The sequence below is a fragment of the Poecilia mexicana genome, unplaced genomic scaffold (assembly GCF_051168715.1).
Source record: "Poecilia mexicana isolate PSO_F unplaced genomic scaffold, ASM5116871v1 scaffold_15, whole genome shotgun sequence".
NCBI lineage: Eukaryota > Metazoa > Chordata > Actinopteri > Cyprinodontiformes > Poeciliidae > Poecilia > Poecilia mexicana.
Genome location: NW_028263384.1, coordinates 24,036,257 through 24,053,651, shown reverse-complemented (window position 1 = coordinate 24,053,651; position 17,395 = coordinate 24,036,257). Strand labels below are relative to the sequence as shown.

At 35.7% G+C, this 17,395-nt stretch overlaps 1 protein-coding gene across 1 annotated transcript in view; it reads left to right on the top strand.

Annotated features, from left to right (window-relative positions):
* The window catches only part of macrod2 (mono-ADP ribosylhydrolase 2), a 466,505-nt gene that overhangs the window by 6,558 nt on the left and 442,552 nt on the right, over positions 1-17,395 (top strand). Inside the window, exon 3 of the mRNA XM_088012960.1 lies at positions 878-994. Within this exon, the coding sequence (XP_087869086.1) occupies positions 878-994 (117 nt within the window). The remainder of the gene's footprint in view (positions 1-877; positions 995-17,395) is intronic.

The following is a 17,395-nucleotide window of genomic DNA, read 5'->3' as shown; positions in this document are numbered from 1 at the left end:
AAATAACAGGACAACTTCAATAAGAATCTGGTGGTCGACAGGAAAATTAGAAATGGGTCACTGGGTGATTTTAACATGATATCGATCCAAAATGCATGGGCAAATTTACTCTGAATTGGTTCGTCAGGTGGAAAACCTGTGGGAGCTGAGTGGGAAAGAAGACATGAAGGCAAGAGAGAGAGCCAAGGATGATTTAGAAAGGAAAAGCCAAAAATCCCTCTTCCTGAATGCTCCAACCTCGATGAATGTCATCAGGCTTTCATGCTGTCCTTTTGGCAAAAGGGCTTGGTAGAAAAATATTGACAGCCAGTAATTGTGCAACCAGTGATTTTAGTTACAAATAATTCTGTCTTCAAATAGAATTTTATTTTGCCAACTTAACCTTCCTTAATTTAAAGGTTTGGTTTTTACTGTGTGGCTTACGCTAGTGCTATAAAAGATTAATTTATTTAAGACTTTTTACATGTCTTTACCAACACCTTTTTCTGCATTATCCAAAAAGAGTAAGTGCTTATGTCACATCAAGTTTTTAAGATTGCATTCAGTGTTGGAAGGAAACAAAAATTATTTTACTAAAGCTCATCAACATGCTTTATATCTTATTTGTGAATGGAGGTAAAGTTATTAATTCTTTGAAATTTCTTTTTCTGTCCTGTCAGCTTATTTCATGATTAAACATTTCTGAGCTTTACATTTGTTTTGGAGTTTTGCTACTCTAGGAAATGTTGCTGTTTGATATGAAACCAATTGTTTATGATCTACACACTAAAGTGTACTTTAATGCCTTTTTGAGCACATCTGCAAGCTCTTTTCAGATATCCAGCTGATATCTAACTCCATTACATGCTTGGTGGCATGTTTCTTTTTGTTACTTCAGCCAGGAACAAAGAAGATGATGAGAAGGAGCTCCCAGGTGGAGGAGGCCTCGGTGATAAAGTATCTCTCTACAAGGGTGATATTACTGTCCTGGAGGTGGATGCCATAGTCAATGCTGGTAGGAGCTCTGCTCTCTATCCTTTTTAAGCTGCTGGTTTTTTGTCTGGAGTTCAGCTTTAAGTTGTGTTTTGCTGCCCTCTGCTGGTGAACATAAAGAATAACTGTTAAGGCAAGTTAAGTAAGTATGCTTGGTCTTGCTTGCCATAATTGAAATTGTATGGCGGTTTCCTTCTTTTCTTGTCTTCTGTTAGGTCACACGTAATTTCTGTTTGATTCTGAAAGATTTTTCTGGTACAGCTTTCTGTAATGCTTTAGTCCTCTGCCTCCTCCACCTGTTGTTCGAACCCGATCTTTGCTACAGATATTCCCCTCCCCGCTCTCCCTATTCCTTTTTCTCCCCCTTTCCCGTGCAATGCAAATAAAAGCCACTTAAACTTAAAAAAAAACAAAAAAAAACATTGAATTTGATGAGGTTAATCAAATCTTTTGGATTACATTTAATAAGGACTGAAGAACACTGCTCATACATCAACATAGTATTACAGACAAACTTGGAACATTTAAAAATACCGGAGACATTTAAATGTCATGGAAGTTGTTTTGTATGATCGGCATTTTGACCTTTTAACACAACGCGTTGAAGAGCTCAACGAGCGTGGTGTTTTGTTTGAGTATTGTAATAACATGAAAACCAAATGTCTGCTGTATAATTACTGTAAATATGGATAACAAGCCTAAAATATTCACCTTGGTGAACCATTTGTCTCTTGATTCTACTTGATGTTACTATGTCGTAGATACTTGGTGGTTCCATGATCCTACTCTTTTCTTTGACGAGTGAACTTTTATGATTTTTAAACCTCTCTAAATCCTCCTTGCCGTGCATGATGACAAGACAGACGAGATTTCTCACTGAATCTTATTCATCCTAATTGTAGTTGTGGTAAACTTTTTATCCTGTCTCTAATTGTAGACAGGAAGTGGCAACAAGAAAAACAGCTATTCATCTATAAACTCCTCATGACTCAATATGATAAACACACATTTGGCCGAGTTGAATAGCATGTTGCTAAAAGAAATGATATAGAAACAGGATTACTAATATGGAAATCTTAAAGATGATCTGATTAACTTTGGGTAAAATCTTTTAAAGAATTGAGAGTGGATTTTTTTTTTTTAAAAGCCAGTGTTAGACAGTTCTAGTTCAATAAAATAGATTTTTTTAAAGCAACTTTATGGATATGTACTGTGGGCTCCAGTAAATGTAGAAAATGCCATATTAGGTCATTTATAAACCTTAAATTTTGTTATTTGGTTGTTTTAAATAGAGATGTAGTAAAACTTTAGAATAAGTTCCTATTTCTCCCTGTCTTTGTTATGAAATACATGTTGCATTTGGTAATTGGGAGGTAAAGAGCATTACTATGGCCTGTAATGTCAGGGTTACAGTCTCAGAGTAAATATCAGGGTTTTTTTTTCTGCAACAGTTGAATTTTTCATTCTGTGCAGGCAGGTTAGCTCATCAGTTAATGCTGCCAAACATTCAGGCTGTGATTAAGCTCCATTGTGGCCTAGAGGCAATCCGTTCTGTTTAGCGGACCATCACGAGGTCTGAAAGGTTCAAAGGGCTTTCTGTGGGCTTTTATGATTTTTGAGAATTTGTCTCCCTGATTCTCTATTCTCTCTGGTGGTCTGGTTGCTTTTTGCACAGGTGGCAGGACTGATAGGAATATAAAGTGCTAAACTTTGCTGTCCAGAGTTACTTGCCGTCTCTGTGAGCCTTGCACTGCAGTGTTGGTTGAAATATAATTTGCATGTGAATGCAATGTTCTGTGCAATTTTTTTTTTTCGTTGACAAAAGTTATTTATTCTAACTAAAGTCACTGAGTTATATAAATGATGCACATACTGACATATTGTTGTAGCCCTTTTTCAAATATTTAGGAATAGATTTGTGGGGGGAAAAAAAAACATTGGACAACTTGCCTGACTTTTTTACTTCCATCTGTTATTTTGCCTGCTGTATTTTCATTTTGAATTGCTGTTTTTTATTTAGACTTCACATCAGTTAAACGCCTAACATATTGTCAGCATGAATTACAGTTGAAATTGTTTTTTGAAGTGTTGAGTGTTAAATTTGACCAATGTGTCTGTTGAAAGATCCACAATTTACAGTTTTCTCGCAAAACCCACAGTTTTATTTTTAAAGTTTAAAATATTCAGGTTTTTCCAAAAGTTCATGATGGCTTTGTGGTTTAACACATATTGCAGGGCTTTCTGAAATAAAAGCCCTGCAATATTGCAGTACAGATCCTGGACTGTACTGGAAAGTGGGAATTAAATGCTTTCCATTGTTTCATGGCAAACTCACTTTTGGTATTTCTTTCTAAAAAAAAATAAAATAAATAAAAATAAAAAAAGTACCTTAGTCTAATTTGACAGAAGTACACAGTCCTAGTAGTACCTAGAGTATCTAGCAAATTCTAAATGTTTGTCTGGACAGAAAATCTCTTCTTTTGTCCTTGAATCAAGAGGACAAGAGACAAGAGAGTAGATGTCATGCCAGCATGTAGATGTTGTCCACAACAATCCAGCTGTTGTTGTGGACACCTGGTGACCCCAAGAGGCCACTCGTTTGCTGTAGTTATTGAACAGAGAGCTTTCGGTTGTGGGAGTCCTGAACCAGCCCAGGGATCGGCGGCAAAAAAAAAAAAAAAAGCCATCATATTTAACTTGTAAACTAAGAATATAAAAATGGTTATGTTTTTTTTTTTTTTTTATTGGGTTTGTTGGTGGAAATAATGATTTTGCCACTTGTTACTTTAAAAAAAAAATTCTTGACTTCTGTTTTTTTTTTTTTTTGCTACTGCATAATGGAAATGAAATATGATTTTCTTCATGTATATTTGAGTATAACATTTTGCCACTGCAATAAAAGACTAGGGCTTTTAACACTTCTATATGTTTTATAAATGTGGCCCTAATATAGACACATTTCTGAAAGCATTGCTGATGTAGTGTAGGGTTGTAGAAGCAGCATATTCAAAAGCACACAGAAAGGAAGTTATAACATTTATGCGATGTGAAGGATTTTGGATTTTTCTCTTGATAAATTTTCCCACGATGACACAATGAATGCGTGGGTTGCTAAGGAGGAAAGGAGTTTCCTCCCTGATTGTGTTGCAGATATGGCTTCTGCCTATAGCTGTAAGTGGTTGTCAGGCTGCTTTATGTCCACCATTAAAATTTAATTACCAGGCTCATTGAGTTTTTAACTCTTCCTTAATTTTGTTTAGCTGGCAGTGACACAAGAGGAGCTCGCACTGTCACCTGTGTGAGAGCATGAAGAAAGCAGAACAGCTGATAAACTGCAGGGCAGTACGCTTACTGTGCCTGTACTGTCCTTTTTCAGCGTGTATACAGCAAGGCTCCAACAATGACTAACTTGTTTTTGTGTGTGTGCGTGTGCGTGCGTGTGCGTGCGTGTCTTTCTAAAAGAAAATAATCAGCGTCAATATTTCTCATTTCTAAAAAAATGTTTAACAAACCTTTTAGTTTGAGTTTTGATTTAGCAGATTTTTTTTTAGTAAACCAAAAAAAAAAAAGAATCCAATGCAATATTTGCCCATGTGTTCAAAATAATTTAATTACTGCTTACAAAGTTTGTGTTGTGAAATCCTCTGCACCATGTGTGACATTCAACAAAGCAGTCAAACAGAACTGAAACTTTCGTTGACAAAATACTCACTTTTCCAGTTTTGTAAAAAGAAAATGCGCACAACTCTACAGACAAAACAAAATTAAACTTGCAGTCACTCCCTTTCTAATTAATCAATAAGATAATGTTTTGCTTTGCTGTCTGAGTTCTCTAGCTGTGGCTCTGAGACATCTACACGTAGAATGTATGTCATTAAATCCTATACTTCAGCAGATTTCTTACAATTTCCTCATAGATTATTTTATGTGTGGTAAACAAAGCGCTTTAATCATTGAGTGTCCCTTAATTTTAGGCTCTGTACCTACTCCTTTGACCACAAAAGGCTCTTTTAAAGATTGCAATAAATGTGTTCTATATCCTCCTTTTCTATATAAATGGATGTCATAATTTCAGTACTTCACAGGCATATTGAATCATGAAGTTGTCAAAATAATTTTTTTTATATTATTTGTTTTTATTCATATATGTAAATAAGTAGAGTGGACTGAAGAACCAGAAAAATCACATGCTGAATGGATTTTACCACCAGGAAATGTGGAGGAAAAATAAAAATGCAAATCATGTTGTGAGATTAAGCATATTGTGTGAGTCAGTGACACTAAACATTTCAATGGGATGCAGATTTTTTTATTTAAAAAAAAAAAAAGCCTTTAATGTGAATTTTTTTTGCGACTTTCACAAGGATAAAGAACATTGATGGATTAAAGAATGATATCTGAGCATAAGTCTGCCATATATATGCAAAATACAGATTATGATATTGTCCTGCATTATGTTGAAGCCAACCATGGATTTATAGAATATTTAGAGGGAAATAAAAAGAAAAAAAAAGTCCCGTTTTCTTTTTGGCTGAAATTGATCAGTTTTGCAAGAAGTGGGAAGAATGAGCTAAAGGAATTAAAAAGCAGCTTGATCATCGTGAGTTTACAGATTAAATCATTGTTTCTGCAGCTGTCAAATATTAGATGAAACTTTTTGTTAAAAATATAGTATGTATGTACGGTGTGCATAGTTAGAGCAACTATTTTCCTTTTGAGTAAAAAAATGCTCCTCTGTGTACATTTTTGATTAGTGATGACTAGAAGGAGGAGATCAAAGTTAATTGAGTGTGAAAAAAAACCAACTAATTTATACTAGAATAACTCCTACTAAAGTAGGTTTTGCTGTCAGATGGTGTGCATTGTATTTAATTTTAGTTATCCTACATGTCTTTAACCCAGTTCTTTAAAATGTAGTGCTTAGAATTTGACTCGGCATTCTCATTTGGAAGGGAGGTGGAGAAGATGTGCTATTATTATGACTGTGATAATTATGCAGGGTTTGAATCCTAACCTTTTATCTACTGTAAACCCTTCCTATCTTTCTTTATTAGATCATTTATTCAGGAACCAATTTTAATTGCACAGAAGTGGCTATGAGTGCTATAAAGAACCTTTAGGGTTAGAGATAAGTACAAGAAATTCAATTGGTTCTGAGTTGAGTAGAGCCCCTTCTGTTGTGGTGATTATTGACCCTCAGACAGTATTAATGCTGCTATGGATTATAAATACAACAATAAGCCCTTTTGTCTGGGATAGTAATTTTGCTTTAATGAATGCATGTTCCATGTTTTTTTTTTTCTTTTTTTTAGTAATGTAACCTATAAAACAGGAAAATATTGCTGCATAGAAACAGAGAAATTTTAAAACTAACAGAAAGACTACCCCCTGTAAAAACAAAAAGCTGCTTAGCCAAGTCTAGGAAGGTCTTGCGTCTGAAGTTAACTCCCCTAATTCTGCCTCTCAACCCCACATTGCCCCAGATTTGGAAATGTTACTAGAGAGTGGTGAATTGACCATCGATTAATAATGCAAGACATTTTATTACAGTGTCATCATATTGGTAGTCATTTTCATGCATTTTCTGGGGAAATCTCAACAGAACTGTTGTGGCGTTTTCCACCATTTGATGGAAATTTCATCGCATTTGTCTGACACCCAAATATCTACTATTTTCTCTTGCATGTGAATCACAAATGGTTTGCGGAAAAATACATTATACCGAGAAACTCTCCAAATCACCGAGTCCAGGTGTTCCAATCACTTTAAGTGGCCACATGTGTTTAAAATAAAGCACCTATGCGTGCAGATTGCTTTTATAAGAATTCATAAAAGACTGGGTTGGTCTCAGGAGCTCAGGGAATTTAATCATGGTGCTGAGATGCCACCTGTTCACTAAGTCCATTTGTGAAATTTACTCGGCAACTATTTGGTATCATAACAAAGTGGAGGCAGTTGGGATTAAAAGCAACTCCAAGGCCATGAAAAAAAGAGTCTCTCAGGAACTGCACAAGCTAATGCACACAGAGCCCAGAAGTCGGCAACTGTTTGCACAGTAAATGGCTACAGACCTCTAAACTTTGTGTGGACTTCAGTTAAGCTCTTGGTTTGTGTGCTGACGGTTTCTGTTGCCTAGCAGCTGCAGCCAAACTTTAAGTCTCTAAATGCAATGCAAAGCGTAAGATGCAGTGATTTAATGCATACAGGCAAAGTACTCTAAAAAATGGAGATGTTTTCTGAAGTGAAGGATCAAGCCTCAATGTATTGGAATAGTGGTTTAGTGGGGGTTGAGGCTTGGCACAAGTTCAAGTCTTAATGTTGTAGCATATGAAGACATCTGGGAAATTGTTATTCTTCTGGGGAATGGCCCCTTCTTGTACCAATGTGACAATCAGAGTGTCCACATGAGCCCTTTAGAGGATCTAAAGAGAAAATTATTAGGCCTCCTTGTCAAACATTAATACCTGACCTCACACATGCTCTCCTGGAAGACTTGTCAAATGTTCCCATAAACAGTCGTAAAACGTTTCATCCCAGAGGAAATGAAGCTGCTATAGCTGTAAAGATTGGCCAATGTAATAATAAAGTCTATGCAGAGTTCACCAGTTTGTGTCTAAAAGCTAATAAGCCAATATTGGATGCATTTGTTTGTATCTAACTTCAGTTTTCTGTGAGAACAGATTTTTTTTATTCTTTAAATGGTGGGTAAATTGTTCGCCTGTCTCAGTCCTACTTGTATGTTTTTGTTATACTCTAGTTTTGTAAATGCAACATGAGTGTATGCTGAATAATAAGTGCTGCATTATTTATTGGGGAATATCTTCTTTCCTCCATACGTGAAGGAGGAGAAGACGCAGCACTAAAACCAAACAGACTCGCACATTAAAACTGCCATCACATTTTCAATAAAACAAAAAAAAAAACAAAAAAAACTTCAGTTCTCCATTTATTTTGTTGATAAAACACCACTTTGAAAGCTTCTCTGAAAGGATCGTGTCACCACAGACTCTACTTTAGGTTTTCTGTCCAGCCATGAACATGCTGCTCCACATGCTCAGCCCCTGGGGAGTCTGGCTCAATGTGCCCATCATTCTTTCTGGAGATTCACACCTTGTGCCATAACCTCCTTGCTCCCAGCTATGTGCAATTTACTCTCTCCCTCTTCTCTTTATTTCTTTCATTCTGTCGGCTAGTGGTGTAAAGATGGAATTACTGTTGTGCACACAGGAACACACACGGCTGTCTTTTCATCACTTTGGGAGACTTAAATTCATTTTCTGAGAACAGACCTTTTACTCTAACCACAATCACCACTAACCCTACCCTAACCTTACTTGGAACCCATCTTTGGATTAGTTTTCCTCAGGTGGGATGGGGCCTGTGTTTTGCTTTGGGTGTGTGGTGTAGCCAGTGATAATCCTGGTTGGTTATTCAGGCCAGGATTGCATAAAGATTACAGCAGACCTCCAATATTCATGGAGGATAAAAACCATGACCACCTGCAGATGGCTAAATTTCTTGAATACTTGAGATCCCCTCTAAACTTGCTTATTAATGTTTATTTTAATTGCATTAATACTCACAGAAGAAACTGCAGAAGCTGATGACTTCTGTCTTTCTCATCGGCAGTCTCTTGTGGGCTCAACCAGTCGGCGCCAAGGAAAATGTTTGGCAGTTTTGCAAATATCAAACATCAGCATGTTGAGTAGCACTGCATTTGGTATTTCAGCTAGAGCTGAATTTAAAAAAAAAAAAAAACAATATGTTGGGTATGCTCTATAAGAAGTCTGAGAATAGGTGGATTTTCCACAAATCTTTTGGAACTACATTTGACAGAAAAAACTGCAAATAGGCAGGGGTTCACTGTACATATGAATGCAAATAAATTAGAGGGATAACATTGTAATTTGATCTTGGTATTTTATTTTTTTTCCTGCTATTTATTTCTGCCATGTTTTACCATTATGTTTGGTCATGTTTTCTTAGATTAACTACTTATGGCCATGGAAGATGTAATAGAAAACTAACATTTCTTTTCATTTTATCTATTGTGTTATATGTGATTCTGGACTAAAATAAGCCAACTTCAGTGAAATACTGTCATAGATCTTTACACTGAGTTTCCTGAAGCTGTTTCTTCATTTTGGTTGCAACGTTCCCATGTCTCTGTCAGAGGAAGGCTCCACTGATGGAACCACAGAAGCCATAACAAGGGCCTGGCAACTTCTTCAACAAACTTGTGATTGTTACGCTATCATACTGAGGAGGACAATCAATGCCTGTACCTGAGAGAACTTGCTGCTCTGATGAACAGTGAAATGACTCCGGTTAGTGGGTTACGTTGGGTCCTGCACTTAGTGCTCCCGTTAATCGGATCACATTTGAGAGAGGTTCAGAATGAGGACAGGGTTCTTCCCTGCAATCTCTTTGGAAATCTGAACTCAGGTGCTAAACCGATTGATGAGTTATCCTCTCCTCTGATTTCATCTAGGTTTCTTCTCTAGATTTTTTAAAATCTTTTTTTTTTAGTTGAACTTTTTCTGCGATTGAGAAAATGCTAGCCTGAATCTCAAGGATGGTATTCATCTATTCATCTTTGAGTACCAGCCTAACCTCTGCACCTAAATGCACACAGTGCAAACTGAGTTTGTGTATATACTGGTGGTTTGGATTGCTGTATTGCAACAGTAGCAAAAGCCAAAACATTCTCCAAATCATGATGATACATTTAATAATAAAAAAAAAAAATATTTTTCAAATTTTTTTTTCTGTTTCTATTTTTAATTGCAGAAGATGTAATTAATATGCAAAAATCAGGATAGAAGTTTTTTAAATCTTGTGGGTTATGTGCAAACCCAGTCCATTTGGTCGCTTGTTACAATTCCAGGTTACAAAAAAAAAGTGGGTATCAATGGTAAACTGGATTAGAGTCTGAAATGACCATATTTATGTTAATATCCAACTTTATGCTGCCTTTATTTCCATGGAGGGTGAATAGACCAGTGTTTGATTTGCCTTCTGCTCCTTAACTCGACCAATGTCTGCTCACAACAGAGTTTTTCATTTCCACTGTCGCCACATTCTTGCTCGTTACAAAGGATTCTTATAAAGATAACGTTTTGTAGGTCTGTATGATTTTATTGTCCTGGTGTATGAATGATCTATTTTGTCCATCTGTACTGACGGAAGATAATTACTCCTGTTAGTCTTTATGAAGTACATTTCTGTAAAATTCATTGTGAACCGACTATAAAAATAAATGGAACGGTTGTCTGGCAGGTAAATGGGGATCTATCCTATTTACATGCAGCTGTCATTTTTGTCCCATCCGGTGTTGTTTAAACTATTATCTACAGACATTATTTCTATAGTATATGGAGCAAAATATACAATTTTAGTCATTTTAAATATGTCACTTGTAGCAGTTTATTAAAAATATTTCTGAAAATACATACCACTTTACCTGCTCTTCTTCATATTCCTCATAGTTTCTGTTAGATTTGAATTCACACAGAAGGATGCAGTGATACAAGTAGTGGAAAGTAGATGCATCTCTAGTTAAATCAGTTCATTTAACAATAAATGCATGTCTATGAAGAAATTTACTCATTGACCTGTAGGGGGCAATGTGACTCCAGCTAAGTATCAATGATTTGTTTGCTAAGTGGCAGAGGTGGGAAGCTTCTGCTGGTGCAGCTTTTCAAATGGATAAATACCCTTTTTTATGGCTTTTTCTTCACAGATGTTCCTTTACAAAACTTATTGGTGACAAGTGGAAATTCCAAAGCTTCCTCTAGATTTTCAAACACTTTTTTTCAAACACATTCTTTTTCTGGGGCCAATACTTTTTTTTTTTTTTTAAAGTGCTTTTTCTTGGTAAACTATTTTAGCACCAAATTCAGAGCAAGATTTCAGCTTTTAAACCACATAACTGAAAAACTTGGAGAATAGCTACACCTGCACACCTCTTCTGGTGGTCTTCTGGTGTGCAGTGTAGTGGTGGCGGTTAGGATGTGTCAGGTGAATAGTTTTGTGCATGAAAGGAAGTGATTGCTCCGGTTCTAAAAGAGGGAGACTTTTTTTCTGGTTCTGTTTGGATTGAAATCAACTCTGAATCTCTGACTGTTTCCACACTATCCTCAGGCAGTCTGCTCTGAATTGTTGTGAGTCAGCGATTCACTGGTCGTTGCACAGCAACCTTTTGACTTTCAGGTCATCTTTCCAACTTTCTGTTCTGGTTTTACTCAGTTCCTCTAATTTGAGCTTTAGTCCGTCTCGGTTCCGAGAAATGTTGTAAACTCTGAACATAGCCATCCTCTAAAAGTGTGCACCTTAGCAGAAATATTAATGAGCTCCTTGGTTACGTGCTTGCAGTGGCAAGGTTTTCTATAATGGAAAGGTAATGGTAATGGTCCAGTTAATGAGCAACATAACATTACTAGTGGAGAAATATAATTTTTGGCAAGGAATGTTCTTTTCTTTCTCCAGAGACTCTATCTGATCATTTCTTGCTTTAGTGTCGCATTACTGTTTTTATAAACGCTTTTAAGCATAGAAAATATGGCTCTATTGTTGCATGAATATAATAATACGGTGCATCGTTACTGTGACTAAGTCTCTGTCAAAATTCAGCAGAGAACATTAGCTTTCTTACAGAGATACAAAATGTCCTCTTCGCTTTTTCCCCCCTCCTTTCTCTTTGCTATACAGAAAAATGGCTCTTTACAAAAGAGCCTCTGAGCAACTGGAATGAAGGACTGTGATGTTTTTTGTCAGTAGCTTTAAATGAGAATGCAATTCCTATAACCCTGGGCAGTTCGTTCAGTATTGCACAAGTTTCTCTAAGGAAACCAGGGGCCATGTTCATAAAGGGAGCTCTCAGATGGCCATTTTAATGCTTTTAAGAATCACAGTTACCACTAAATCTCTGAAGGATGTGGCTGTTAGATTTCCAGCGGCTAATTCTTATAAGATATGTAGGCCAAACTAAATTTTTTTTTTTTCAAAATAAAAAGTAACCCTATATCACATTCTGCAAATATTTCACTTCTACGTGGCTATAAATGTAAAAATAAGAAATATAAGTTGATGTTGAATTTGCATTTCAAAGTCCTTTTTTTTTTCTTCATGCCAATTTTTTTTAACAACAGAACTGAAGTACCAAGCAGTGCATCATTTAACATGTTCAGCTAAAGTATTTAAGAAACAGTTTTATTTTTGGCAGTACAGGGAGAAATTCTAATGTCAGTTTTGTTTAGGTAAACGGTTATCTATACAAATATGTAAAATGTTTTTACATTGTTACAGATTGAAACAAAATGTGTAACATAATCCAAGTACTCAACAATCACTCCCACATGTGTTATTGCAATTCAACAATAAAATATATAAGTAAATTTTGCAGTAGCTTATGCTAATTGCACAGATTAATGCAACCTTTTGATGTTCTGATATAGCAACACTGGTACGAGAAGCCGACATTAGCTGGTTATGAGTATAGCCATCTGCTTTGTAGCCTGCCTGCGATCAGCTGCAGTCAACGGACATGCTGCTAATACTTTCCTCACTGTAATTTACAAGCGGAGGTGATAAGAGGGATGAGGAAGCATGCAGTTCCCATGCCATGACTATTTCTGCTTTTTTGTTCAAATTTATCCGTTTTCAGCAAGGCGGTGATATTTTTTGAGCCAGCAGCTGACAGTCGGTGTGCAGCAGTAGGTGGTCAAAGGGCAGTGCTGCATTCTTATACGAGCGTTGCAGCTTTAAAAACCTTAGATTATTTTATTTGTAGACTGGAAAGGGAAAACAAAATGCACAAAACAATCAAAACTGCTGCCAGAGCCCAACAACATAATACTACTAATTAAAAAGTTTTCTCTATATGACATATTAAAAAATTTTCAACACAATGCGTATATCACAAGTCAAGTAGTGGCCCATAATTATAATCTCTGCCAAATATAGCATAAACCAAAAAATTGAGCCAAAAAATGTATCAGTTTCTGCATTCTTCATAATCTGTAATTATTTATTTTCTTACTGTTGATTGTATAGAAATTTTAGCATTGTCATATTTATATTTTGAAATATTTGGTAATATTTTTTCCTTCCTGCTAGATTTTAAAGTTCCTTATTGCTTTTATTTGAACTGAAACTTTCATTTCCTTTTTTTGTGACATCGGTCTGCTGATCATCAGCAGGAAGGATTCAAATACAACAAATGAGCTGCAGTTAATTTTGTTGGCTGCACCTGTAAAGTACAGAAATTGCAGACATGACACTATTTTAAAGAATAATTTCTGGATCTTCTATATATTGCTAAACTGTTTTGTTTCTCCAATTCTTTAGATTAAAACACTACTTCACCTTTCGAAAGTTTCTAAACCGAAGCCACAATCTTTTTATAGATAAGTGCTAATTTTTCCACTTATAAGAACAAAACAGCCTTTCCTAAATCATGAGGGCAGATAGAAAACTCTTATCATTTTTAACAATGTCATGATGAGCATTACAAATAAACAGTACCTTTTCTTGATGTTTTCCATTTTGTAAAATATCGGGAATGCAATGTTAGAAAAAGAAGTTTTGCTTTTCTTTCACTCATGAGCATTTTCTTTTAAACTGAATATGTCTATCAACTGTAGCTTACAGTGAAATTCTGCTAATACTCTTCACTCTAGTGATCAGCAGCTGCTCTCAGGGACCACATGGCTGCACAGTTGTTGCCCCTGTGTATGGTAATGAAACACTGACTGGACGTCCTGATGAAATGGATTTCCCTTGTGTTGACATAAGTGATTGTGTGGTTACTGCGGGGCTTAGAGAATGTGGACTCATTATATACAAAGACCTTTGTTTAGTGAAACGGCAATAGAAAAACCAGCCTAGGTTCTGTTGACGCATAATAAATGATGAGCCATGTATAAAATGTCCGAGTGACATGATTTTCATTTGGTATTATTGAGTTAATCGTTTAAAGGGCTTACAACGCAAGTTGGTGTTTAATGTAACAACTCTGGAAACAAGCCGAAGTAATGAACTCCATTTGTTTTCTAAAACTGGGACCCATTTGGCCCAGACGTGCCAAAATGTTATTTATTGCACAACATAAGATTTCACAGCTTCTTGAAGGATATTTTTTTTATGTTCTGCTGTTCATTTAAGAGGGTTGTTATGTCGATAACTTCCTATGCATACATACTTTTTAGTCATATGCTTGAATTGTCATGCCAACTCTAAAAGAGCAGACATTTTAATTTTGATAGAAGATGAGGTTGGATTTCACTTTCACAATAGAGCTGCATGCCAAAGAATCTCTGTTAAAAGCAGTGATCTCTGTTAAAAGCCTCCTTGTGCCTTAAGTAGTCTTACAGTGCAGAGGTGGTTAATGCAGCAGGGTTCAAAGGGGATGCATATATAGAGTAGTTATAGACAAGGTGATGATTTGTTGTGATGTACTGGAGAGAGAACAGTGAAACCTGACTTGGAAGCAAGGCAACCTCAAACAAACTGCATTTGTTTAACCTCGCTCAGCTGTGGAGCTATAATGGGATGATGGCTTCTGCCATTAGCATGATGAAATGGACAAATAAGTGACTTTAGTGAAACCCACTCAAGTAAGGGTTGTAATTTCACTGGCCCTTGATGTATCATTTGGCTATGGCAACTATTTTATCTCTTTAATAGAATCTCAGTCCCTGTTCCATGCACAAACAAAGCAGATTAGAGCTTCCAAGAGACACTGTTGATGCAGCTGACCTCCCAGTTCTGTGGGTGGGATTGTGTTGTTTTTAGCTACTGTGGATAACCACTCTAAAAGACTTCTCTGAATAAAATACTGATATTTCAGTTCTTTTTTTGCTGTACATGTTATTTAGTTAAGCAGAATTGGATACCAAGATTAGTTTTGTTATTCTACATCTGACCAGGGAGATAAAAGTGTTGGACAAATGGAAAAATGATATGTTTAAGAGTGGAAATCTTGAGTAATTCTATGTGCACGTAATTATAAAAGAGTTTAGTTTTGAGAACGTAAGATAGATGTTTATGGTACTTATACATTTCTGGCAGATGCCTAAATAAAGTTATATTGGAACATTTCATACCAGTTGTCAGTTCAAGGCACTTTACAAACTGATCCAGTTTATATACGGAAATATTCAAGACAGTTTCAATAGTAACGTAGTAACAGACTTATTAATATGGTATAAGGGTGGGGAACTTATATTGGTCATGAGCCATAACATTGACACTAACTAGGTGACATTTTGTATAATAGATTTTTTTGATTCTTATAGCATGTTATGTTATTTCATCATCAAAGACATACCTTGAGTATTTTTTTGATTACTTAATGCATGTTTGAGAAATTTCAAGCTGATAATTTACAAAGTTTCTTTAAAGTCATCTTTGATACATGCAGCATTTTTATAATAACTGAAGGAAACCTAGTTACTTGATTGTGCTACAAAGTGGTGTTATGTGCCTGGAAAGTGCATCATACCGGCCCTTTAATATTGACTATTTCATATAGGTGTACCGACTGCTGGTGAAGGAATGCATTCCCACAGCATGACTTGTTCAGGGTGATGGCAAACCTGAACATATGATTAAAACAAAACGTATTCATATCTCAGGTTTTTTTTAGATCGAAAAGAATCTTTTAATTTTACTAGCATGTTTCGTCTCCTTGGAAGTCATATTAATGCTTCAGAGCAGCCCTGTCCAGTAGTGATAGTTGTGTAGAGATAAACAGAATAGAATAGAAATATCATTTATTGTCCCTCGGGGCAGGAATTCGGGTAATTCCGGCAGATGTGTAGCGATAAATGTGTGGATGGAGATGAAGATGAATCTCTAGTTATCTAGCAATGCAGTGTGCATCCTGTATGTCAGAAGCACTTAAGGCTGTCAGGTGTGGGAATAAAATGGTAAACAGGAATTAGAAGGATGTTGGGGAAGACGGGAGACTCACAGGAGGGATGCCGTGTACTCGAAACAGATTTAATTTTTCATGTTCCCCAGATAATCACGCACCACATGGCCATCTTCCAGGCAATAGTCTCTCAGGGGGCTTTGCCATATTGTTAATGAAATGCATTACATTGCAGCAGATAACGGTAATTTTATTATGTTTTAGAAGATGTTTTGACAACAGACGCTGAATATAGAGCAGTTTCTTTATTCAACCACACAGATGTTTGGGTTTAGACAATGCAATGGGCTATGTGATATGCAGACACATACAATAAAGCTGTTTATTTTGGAATTTACAGGAAAAAAATTAATCTGGGCTTTGCAGATGCTGGGTAACATCCTGTACACATACAGAGATGCAATTTTGGTGAAAGGAGTTAATAATATTTGAAAAAGGTTCAAGTATTTCTAGACTTGCACTTCAGTATGAAACATAACACAACTTGCAAAGTTCATAGTTTAAATCTTCATCTTTCCTACTATGGTAAAGTGGAAAAAATGACACATGAAAACCAATATTAAAAAAATGAATATGGCTAGAAAATATGTCAAATGCAATAACAAAGACAAGACAAAGCAATGTTATAACTATATAGTTTATTTTTATTTCAAATTCTCCTTTAAACTTTGCTATTAAACCTTTGCTGAGTAATTAAAATTATTTTAAAAAGGTTGCTTCAGCATTTTTAATTTCTAGAAAATTAAATACTTGAATTGAGTCTGAGTGCATAGGAACAATTCAGCAATATAAAGAAATGCTGCTACTTAATTTTCCTTTTTTTTTTTTTTTTGCAAAAACAGATGGAATGTGTGCATAATTAGACCAATAAACATTACTACAGTCACAGTCTGTTCTACCCCAACATGTAATCCTCTGATAACCTAATAAATAAGCCATCTTTACAGTTCTGACTATGAAAGTACATCATAATCCTTTGAAAACAATACTGTGTGATAAGATCAAAATTATATTCCTTCACCTTGCATTTGAATATTCTTGTGTTGTCTCGGTTAATCTGACTAATTGTCATCATGCAGTCCTTGTTGAATAATTCATGAATTGCAAATTAATGTATTATGGTTAAATGATATTCAGGAAGGGTGAAACATTCTATCTTTTCACGTTTTGAAAAATAATTTTCTACATCTTCTGAAACAAAGTGTACAGATGGTTCAAAATCAAACAATGCAGTACAAAAACATTAACTCTTTCATTGTTCTTATTGTTGGCCTTTTCCCACATTCACACTCTTGTTTGATGGTTCACTTTTAAGGTTTATTGTTCGGCCCTGTATAAAATTAGAATAATTTGGCTTTTCTTGTACAATGGCATTCAGTTTGCATCAACTTTCTCTTGTAAGGAAAACATAAGGGCAGCAAGTATTTATTTTTAAAAGACAACTTAATTAAATATTGGTCAATTAACACTTACTAGCACACATTATTA